General features: G+C 41.8%; 1 protein-coding gene and 1 non-coding gene across 2 annotated transcripts; both read right to left on the reverse strand.

Moving 5' to 3' along the window:
- Positions 1–5,378: 5,378 nt before the first annotated feature.
- Positions 5,379–8,694, reverse strand: LOC4335791 (small ribosomal subunit protein uS11y). The gene is made up of 6 exons (XM_015778098.3): positions 8,584–8,694; positions 8,350–8,472; positions 8,196–8,241; positions 6,347–6,432; positions 6,145–6,274; positions 5,379–5,681 (listed from the first exon to the last, which is right to left on the reverse strand). The coding sequence occupies exons 1-6, from the start codon at positions 8,584–8,586 to the stop codon at positions 5,614–5,616; spliced, it is 456 nt and encodes a 151-aa protein (XP_015633584.1). The 5' UTR covers positions 8,587–8,694; the 3' UTR covers positions 5,379–5,613.
- Positions 8,695–9,857: 1,163 nt separating this feature from the next.
- TRNAL-UAG (transfer RNA leucine (anticodon UAG)) lies at positions 9,858–9,937 on the reverse strand. Its single transcript has one exon. It is a non-coding gene; the product is annotated as a tRNA-Leu (tRNA).
- Between the last annotated feature and the right edge of the window lie 224 nt (positions 9,938–10,161).

Below are 10,161 nucleotides of genomic sequence, written 5' to 3' on the forward strand. Positions count from 1 at the left end.
AAAATTTCTTTCTGGATAACGACTTAATAGTTTCTAGAAATTTGCAATTACGAAAGAAAAATAATTGTCAAATGTGTGTACAATCATCCTGATAGGCTCCCCCCCCCATATGAGCGGAACCAGTTGAGTTGACGAACGAAATTACGGTTAGTGCGGGGGGAAATGGAAAAAGTTTATGTACCAGGAAACACTGTGAACCGAACATATAAATCCCCCAACTTTACAAGATCGTTCATTCACTGCTAAAATAGTTTTGCAATGTGTTTTTTTATTTAATTTGCATATAGATTGGACAAGCTTGACTATGTGACATACACATTGGACATGTGTGTGTCAAAATCTCTACTTATTATTTTCCCACTTGTTCTTTCTCACCTACAAATAAATACTAATATAATACTCGTATGATCTTACTGTAGAGCATAAATTAAGGACCAAGGATTGACAATGTGTAAATGTGTTATGTTAGTTATTTAAAACCATTCATTTAAACATCCAAATACGCACCATCACTGTCTACATCAATGTAGGGGTAATATAATCAGTATTTCAAATTTTAAAGGGTAAGATGTTCGGTTTTAAAATTTGTGGTGTTAAAAGGACTTTCATTCAAAGATTAAGGGGGTATATAGACTGTTTGAAAATACACACAGAGATAAATTTATCATCGATCACTGGCAAGTTCCATCAAAGGACTCTAGTTCTTTTTCTCAAAAGGTGAACATGAGATCACCTGACTGCAACATAGTTAGGTATATGGGCTATTGTGCGACTGAAAGTTAACAACCATACCAAAAGATCAGGGCAAGGTAAGATATGAGATTAGATAACGTTCTTTCAATAAGGAAAAAAAGATGTCATTTGATCAGACATCTATCTTGTGAAAGCCAACGGTTTTTTTTAAAAAAAATGGCCAGCGCGTGAAGTGCAATACAAATGGCAACATACAGTTCGTGGTTGTGAGGGCTGAACTAATCTCGGAGTGGATTACTTTTCTTTTGAAAAAAGTACATTGGGACGCACATATTAATTCAGTATTTTCTCTGTTTAATATTATAAGTTGCTTTGATTTTTTTTCTATTGGTCTAATCAAGTTTTAAAAGTCATGTAGCAACTGATCCCTATAACACCAAATTAGTTCAATTAACTAAATAAATATTGAATACATTTTTATAGTGTTTGTTTCGTGTTAAGAATGGTACTATTTTTTATAAGCTTAGAAAAAGTCAAAAGCGTCTTATTTATAATATGAAATGGATGGAGTAGTTTATAATCAACACTAACTGGTAACCAGCCATCATACTATATATTCTTTCCATCCAAAAATATAGGCACAAATATATTTGAAAAGGTCTTCTAACTTTTAACTGATACATTTAGTCCCATTCATATGGCTTATATAGTTATTTATAATGGACATGTTATTCATAATATACTGTGAAATTAATTAATGATCAAAGCTCCATGTTGAAGTCTTGAAGACCATGTAAGAAAACTTATATGCATTCTTTTTATGGAGGGAGTAATCAGTATTGCCTACAAGTCAGCTTCTCTCGAAGTGGATTACTAGCGAGGCCACAAAACTTTAAAAAGAGAACATCGCAATAAACAGTCCAATGGTGGGTTGTGGATCTGTCTTCCATGAACACTGAGTACGACCAAGATATATTATTTATCTAAAAATAGAGGCCTTTACGGTCTTGCTCGATCTATATTAATTCCACAAGCTCGGTCCATGCATATACTCTAGTTTCATCACCTGTTATATATGGCTGTCCCTAACTGACCACTCTGTCAAAAAAAAAGAAGTACACACATCGTCGTGCAAGTGTCCGGTTACGTGCAGTTCATTCATTACATTTGCCTTATGTGCAAGATTTTAATTAAGTGTACATGCAGTGCTAGTTTTTACACAACTAATCTGTATCACTATACCGAGACTTGGGAGGAGCTGCAGTATTGTTGTCATTGTTCGGCACATACATGCATACTGGGCAAAAATTAAGCAAGTATACAATGTTGGAAGCAACATGCATGAACACACAATCTGTGTGTTAGTACGTAGCTGGACATCACTGAACTTCCTTTCTCCATCCACTGTAGTACAATATACAACAACTTGAGGTATAATTGACGGAAACTGCACATGCATGCTCGACCGATCTCATCTCATGACCGGCACAGATCGATCATAGCATCTGACAGAGCCATATCACATCCGAGGCCCACTAGAGTGCATGCACATACACACCCGCAGAAATAATTCGGTAGGCTGATGCGATCGATCTGCTCGTGTTCAGCGTATATGCAAGAGAGTGAGACAAGTTCACCATAGTCTGGTCCTGTGTGTGGCCACAGTACAGGCCACTAGCACGCGGTGATGCAAGCTGAGAGCCTGAGTGCACACTATCCATTGACCATTTTTGGTCGATCAGATTGCCGGCCGGGAGAGGTGGGAACCCCGGGCAGTGGAGGGTTGCAGGCCGAGGGGACACACACCGGATCAAGCAAATGTACCACTCGGTAGCTGATTCGTTGATGAGTCATGGTCTACGCAGCGGCAGCAGCAGGAGCAGACGGCCACTTGCGTCGCTGCAGGCAGCAGGCTCCGGCGGGCGACGGAGATCGCGCAAGTGCAATGATGAGTCGTCGGCCGAGGAAATATGCAGACGCCTAGTGCGATTGGTGCGACGATGCATCGCAAATTTAGGAGAAATTATGCAATAGAAAAATCATGTATTACAATGCAAATCTAGAAACTACCCTAAAATATAAAAATGAATACATGATATTTGTTCACCTCATCACGAGTAAAATTTTATCAGGCGTTTATTTTTTATCTTGCTGTAACTAGAAACTACCGTAGAATGTAAAAATGGACGCTTGAGATTTATCCACGTTCACAAATATAACTTTAGTCAGAAATTCATTTTTCATAGTTTTTAGATTTTCACATACTATTGTATGGTTTGTACTACGTAATTTTTTCCACCTTTGCATCGTTTCAAGTAGCGGGCATTCGCAGAATCGCAGGGAAGTGAAAGGAGGGACGGCTTGCCGGTTTGCAAAGAGATCGTGTGGCTTCCAGCTCAAAGGTGACACTGTAGATAGGTAGGTGGTGGTGAAACAAATGTGGAGGCGATGATTCGAATGATTCGGTAGCCGTTTCAGGCTTTCAGCACGGCGAGGTAGTGGCCGGCGATGGTGATTGGTCATCGGTGCTGTGGGTGCGTGGTGCTGCCCTTCTGCTTTGCAACTGCCTGGTTCAAAGGGAGGCAAATCCGCAAAGGGTTGGCACGATGCGTGCAATGCCTCGCTGGAACCGCATGCTCGTGGTGATGCCATGGGCAACGGCTATCTCCCTCCATTCCTTCTTCCTTTCGTCGTGTAATATACAACTATAATTTCAGAGTTTGACAATATCCGGTGGTCTGTCATGAGAGTATGTATTGTCATATACACGTAGGACGTGTTTGGTTGCCTGCACATGGGTTTGCTCGCACCCGCTGGTGCAAGGAGCACGTGTTTGGTATCCCGCACGGCCTCCTAGGCCTGGTTCCACTCGTGCAAATCTCCCTTCCCAGCTAGGCCCAAGGGAAACGCTCGATTTAAGCTTCGCTCGCCATCCTGGCTGAATGCGTGCAGATGCGGGCACGCGCGGGTGCAGGCGGGGATGCGCGGTCCGCGCGGATGCATGAGGTAGGGGTATTGAGATTCTTTACAGTTGAATGCATAATGCCTTTGTCACTTACATGTGGACTTAGAGATTATTGGACCCACATGTCAATGTCAAAGTCACGTGACTTTGACTGCAGAGGATCCTGATCCGAGGCAGGGGGGTTGAAGCATTCACTCACCTCCTACTCACATTTAGTCCTCGAGGCCACTGGGTTCACCATCATCTCCATCGTCATCGCCATCACCACCTCAGGGAGCTGCTTGCCTGGTGGAGCCTCTCACCACTGCTTGGCGTCATCATGTCGGCCCCAAACTCCGCCGCCAGATCCAGTAGTTGGTTGTGTTAGCCGGATCTGGACGCTCGAGCAGCGTTGTTGTCATCGCCGGCTTCATATTTCTCCTATCCTCGCCATCTTCCTTGCGTCTGTCCTTCCTAATCCGGCTTGCCGGAGCACCGGATGACTGGATCTGGTAGGGTGAGTGTCGATTCGAGGAGAGGGGCAGCAACCTGCGTAGCATCGGATGATCAGATCTTGGCGTGGCTAGGGACGCGAGCACTGAGCGGTGCGGCGGTGGAGGGGAATTACAGAGCGGACCACACTGAGTAGTTGGCTGGCGATGAGATCTACGGGATACTTTTCTCCTTTCCTTGTTTCTTTTCTCACTTAATTGGTCAGCAATAGGGGATATTTTTCTCCTTCACTTAATTGGTCAGCAATAGTGTGAGGATCAATTCACCAATTCATTTTCCTTATTTGCATATTCACCGATTCTTTTCCTTATTTGCGTATTCAACAGATACAAATAGAACAAATTTTCTTATATATTAAACGGTTAGATATTTATTTCATAAATTGCATTAGGGTAATCTCACCCAAAAAATAGGAGGTAACCAAACTTAGCCTTCATGCATCCAACCAAATAAAATCTCTATCATACTGTATCTCCTGTGCAACCAACCAAACAAAATCTCCTGCTAACCAGGCTGATCCAATACGAACAACCAAACACCCACATGTGTATCCTCTTGAGATGGACAAACACATCCAAAATCTCCTGCTAACCAGGCTGATCCAATACGAACAACCAAACACCCACATGTGTATCCTCTTGAGATGGACAAACACATCCTGGATGAGAGATGGGCCCCACACGTGTATCCTCTTGAGCTGGACAAACACATCCTGGATGAGAAAGATGGGCCAGGTTAGAAGGATGCAAGCAACCAAACACACACCCGTATTGGACGCGTAGCAACAAAAAGAAAAAAAAAAGAAGCTTCCAAAAAAGATACTTCCTCCGTTTCACAATGTAAGTCATTCTTGCATTTATCACATTCATATTGATGTTAATGAATCTTGCATTTCCCATATTCATATTGATGTTAACATCATCAAGTATAAATGTGGGAAATACTAGAATAACTTAAATTGTAAAATGGAGGTAGTACAGTTCTTCAGATTCTGCTGTTCAACCCTGTGCCTCAGCCAACATGGCGTACAAATTGAGGCGATACAAAACCATTCAGCCGATTCTCCTGATCAAAATATGCAGGTCGACTACGAAAACAGATTAGAAGATAATATTCTGAAGGTGACTGCAAAGCAACTTAGTGATTAGTGATTGAACCAAATTGAGCTAAGAACGGATTCAAGATATACAAAAATAGACTTAACGACGGGAACACGGACAGCAGGTCATATCACGGCAACAGCAACACAAAACACAATCTGATAAACATTAGTTGTGATAACAGCAACCAAAATTTAGATAATCGGCTTTATAGGGGGAGGTCATTCATCTTCTAAAGAACATAACATAGCTCAAAATTTATAAATCCACATCCGATGCTAAGATCATAATAGAGTACAGAACAAGTTGCAAGGACAAGGATAGATAGCTTTGCTTTCCCCCCATAACAGGCACTACACGGAATTACAGCCTCCTTCCTCTTCTGCCACCCTTTCTGCGGGTACTGTCAGTTGGGACTGGAGTAACATCCTCTGTTTCACAAATTAAGAACAGAAATAAGATTAATTCTTCACAGAAATCGTGAGGGAAATGGTTGTAAGTTCAACCTGACAATAATTGTAAAAATAACTTAGGAGGCTGATTAACACTGAGTAGCTAAGCACTGAGCATAACGAGTAGATAAAAGGTAAACAAAGCCATCTTTTCAACAACAAAAAGCTAGCACAGGTTCAGCATCAACCATACTAGTTACAAGGCTAAATTAAATGTACAGCCATTCTATTCTAGATACTATGTATGTCAAACAATAGTATAAGAAATTGAATTATAAACAGTAGTATAACCAAAAAAACCCATGCATTACAATGCGCAGTCCGTTAGCAACTCTAGGATAAATTTCCACAAAAATAGTCAAACACAATTAATAATAACAAATGCTAGATAACCACCAAGGTGCCAATGGTGCAAGGAAATTAATGGGGACTATAAGATTACCAATGCGTCCAATCTTCATGCCAGAACGTGCAAGAGCTCTAAGCGCAGATTGAGCACCAGGACCAGGAGTTTTTGTCTTGTTTCCACCAGTAGCACGGAGCTTAATGTGCAGAGCAGTAATTCCAAGCTCCTGTACAGGGCAACAAAACAGTAAGTATCAACTGACAGCAGACAATTAATGTTTCAGTAGGTATTTTTGTACCTTGCATCTCTGTGCAACATCCTGGGATGCAAGCATGGCAGCATAAGGGGATGACTCATCACGGTCAGCTTTCACCTTCATGCCACCTGCAAAATACAATTTTGTAACTATAACAGCAGAGATCTACAAGATATTCCTTTTAAAAAAAACTGGATCAAAGCATTTGCACGTAGTTTGAATAAGATTTCAAATGGTCTGATGAACCATGAATTATATAGAACATCAACATCTTACTGATCTCAGAGCATACAAAATGGCAAGACAACCATGGATCATAAAAATGCATAAAATCACAATTTTATAGGCATCTATAAACATAAACGCGATTACGTTATATATACAACTGGTTCAATATTGATGCACCGTCCTCAATTACTGAAAGAAACTAATTACATTATGAATCCTAGCAAGATATAACAAGTGGTTCTAAGATAAAAAAAAACTTGTGACCAATGAATTCTCATGCCAAAACCCAACGAAGATTAAAAAATATTAACACCCTAAAACAAATGGGCAGTGAGCTGCATCCAGTGAGAAACTTCAGATAACTCCATAATTATAAATTCATAACTCCATAATTATAAATTCATAGCAACTAAAAGGTATGGAAAATTGCACAGCTAATACACAAAAAATCTTCAAACAAAAAGAGAAGCAGTTGTAAAATAATATGACATGTTCCCTTCCAACATGTAGAAACCTCCATTTTTAAGTGGCAAAGAGTTGCAAGAATGAAGGACTCAGCAGGAGCAATGCAGAAAGCAGAGGCTCCATACTAACCAAACACCACAGGAAACCCAATGCCACAATGGAAACACCTGACGAACAAGCGGGAAGAGAAGAAGTTCCAGAGAAAAACTCTCAGGTCCATCATTGTTAATCTTGCATGGCTATGACTCGACACGCTCCCACAGAACAAAAGGGAGGCGATCTTAAGGGCCATGCTAACAAATAAAATAATAAAGTCAACAACCAAACAGATTAAAGAACAGATGTGGCTAGACAGTCTACATGGAGGTTGCAGCCAACTTTGCTGAAAACTGTGAGAGCACTGAAGATCCTTGGTGAACCCGATGTCAGCTGGGATGCTGACCCCCCCAATCCATGCGAAATTGAATTGGGCAATTAGGACTTAGTATAAATAAGGCTTCCTGAGGCTTACTCCAACATAGAGTGTATTCACCTCAAACACAACAATTCATTGTGCAAGGGTTTGCAATGCAAACAACTGAACAGAAGCAATGCAACACGTTGCGCAGATATGACTTCTACACGCTCACAAATGACAAAACGTAGGCGACCTCAATGGCCACACTTATGAGACAATTGCATGGCCAGTAACCAAAAGGAAAGATCAATTCATATGCAGTTAACATGCATGATTATCCTCTGCTTCAATACATTTTTTTACAATAGAATATACTCCTATCTCTGAACAACAATGCATGATGGATGTTTATAACAAACATCACAGATGTTGAACATGGAACATATACCATAATAAAACACAACTGGCCAAATGACCAGGTCAGTCGAAAGTAACATGTTTTCATTCGATCAAATCAATCTGAGGGTCAAACAAATAACATTTTGCTAGCTTAACCTGCTCTGCTTGGAAACATGCCCATAAGAACTTAACCTCGATTTACCCAGCAGCCGCGATACATAACAGCCACACATTTCTATTGACTACTACAATGTATTATATTACCGCTGTTAGATGCAACAACAGCACCATTCCAATTCACTCATTCGATAGTAGTAGATTAATAAACTTCACAATGCGATTGGCCCAAAAATACACTAAACTTTAACAATAATAAGCATTGTTCTCAAGTAGGGAAATTACCGGTGATGCGGACGAGCGTCTCCCTGCCGGACAGATCCGTCACGTGCTGCAAGGACGAAACCCAAGTATGAGACCGCCATAGCAACGAGCACAACACACCACGCCTTAACATAAATTAGGCGCAAAAACAGAAACAAAGGTCTCGGGATCTCACGATGAAGGTGTCGTTGAACGACGCGAAGATGTGCGCGACGCCGAAGACGTACTCGCCCTCGCGGACCGTGGGGCCGAGCGTCACGTTCTCCTCCTTGGGCTCTCGCGTCTTCTTCCTCCCGGACTGCACCAAGCACAAACAGCGGCGGCGGCGGCACGCATTCCCGGTGAGCAAACGAGACCTTCGAATAGGCAATACGCCGGAGAAGCGTAGATCAGAAATGGGATGCATTACCATGGCTGCGTCGTCTGTGCTCGCGGCGGCGGCGGCGGGGAGGAGGAGGAGAAGCAGGCTAGGGTTCGGAGGAGACCGGCAGGAGGTGTGAATGGCCGAGTGCGTGCACGCATATAAACCCTCGGGTGGGCTGCACTGGCCATAATGGCCGTTCTATTGGGCCGAGTGTGAGGATTTCCCATGCGGGCCGCATATTGGGAGGAAGGGGCTTTTAACTAAAACTAAGAAAGCAAATAGTAGTCTAATTTGCCTCCCTATGGCCAAGTCTTGTTCGCATCTGTCAACCACAAAATCACAAAATTCAAAATGGAGGCTACCACAACTAATATATAAAACCAACCAGGTTATCATCATTGATGGTTTGGATTGCCTTTTTTTGAATTATACATGACACTTTTTGTGGCACGTTAACATGGGATTTATTCGATATGGTGCTTACGGGCATTATAGTAAAAAAAAGAAGTTGCTAAAGGTCCACTCGTCAGCACATTTTCCTTCCTCCCCTCTTCCCCCTTCCTTCCATCAATCACGGACAACACCATGAGCATGACAGAGGAGGAGCTCTTAATCGCCATCAAGTGGAGCTCGAGGTGGAGAGAAGGGAGAGAGTGGGGAGCTCACGGTGACCGTTGTCACCTCTGACCTTGAACCTCTGCTCCATCGTCGAGCCAACTCTGTCGTCGGCGGCTCTTTTTCCGGTGGTCGGCACCATCTTTCTCTCGTCTGCCGTTGCCACTAGTGCATCCAGCGGTGGAGGGGAAGAAGAGAAAAGAAGAAGGGAAGGGGGAAAAAGGGGAAGGAAAAGGGAAAAATTTTGCCATGTTATCTTCCAAGTGGCATGTCACTCACGTGAGCAAGACTAGGTCAGAAGAGGATTTAAACTAGGATGATATAAGAATAAATCAAGTTTAGGGATCTCAATACGTAATTTGCAAATTCGTGGATATAGGTGAAACTTACTTACAAGTTTAAGGTCTGTCGGTATAATTTATTTATGATATAGACAATACTACTATTACAAGGGGTGCATCTTAATCCTATAAGTAACTAGTGTATCAACAAGGCAGTATATACAAAACAAAAGGTTCCTTTCGTAGCAATATTAAGGCTCAAAATTGTGTAAATGTGTGATCACAACGGGAGATAAAAAAAAGTGCGAAAAAAAACACTCGTTGACAAACAATAAGAGAAAGTATAAAATAAAATAATGGGAGATAAAGTGAGAATAAAAAAATCAACACCTTTAAAAACAAGAGAAAGTAAAACAAAAAATTTGACAGCTGTGGGATTTGAACCCACGCCCTTACGGACCAGAGCCTAAATCTGGCGCCTTAGACCACTCGGCCAAACTGTCGCAGCTGCATTATCTTTTCACTTTTCGTGTATAATACTCTAATGCACCACTCATAATTTGCCACAGGTGACACCAAATGGTATTTTCATTCGATGCACTCATGCGGAGTACTTTACGTTATTTCTTAGCTTGGTGAAAAGCTACCCCTTTTGCAATAAAATGGGCAGCGGGGTATGGATGCCAACTGAACAACTGACATTGTGTTATTACCATTTGATACCGAT

Source organism: Oryza sativa, chromosome 4, assembly GCF_034140825.1.
Source record: "Oryza sativa Japonica Group chromosome 4, ASM3414082v1".
Taxonomy (NCBI): Eukaryota; Viridiplantae; Streptophyta; class Magnoliopsida; order Poales; family Poaceae; genus Oryza; species Oryza sativa.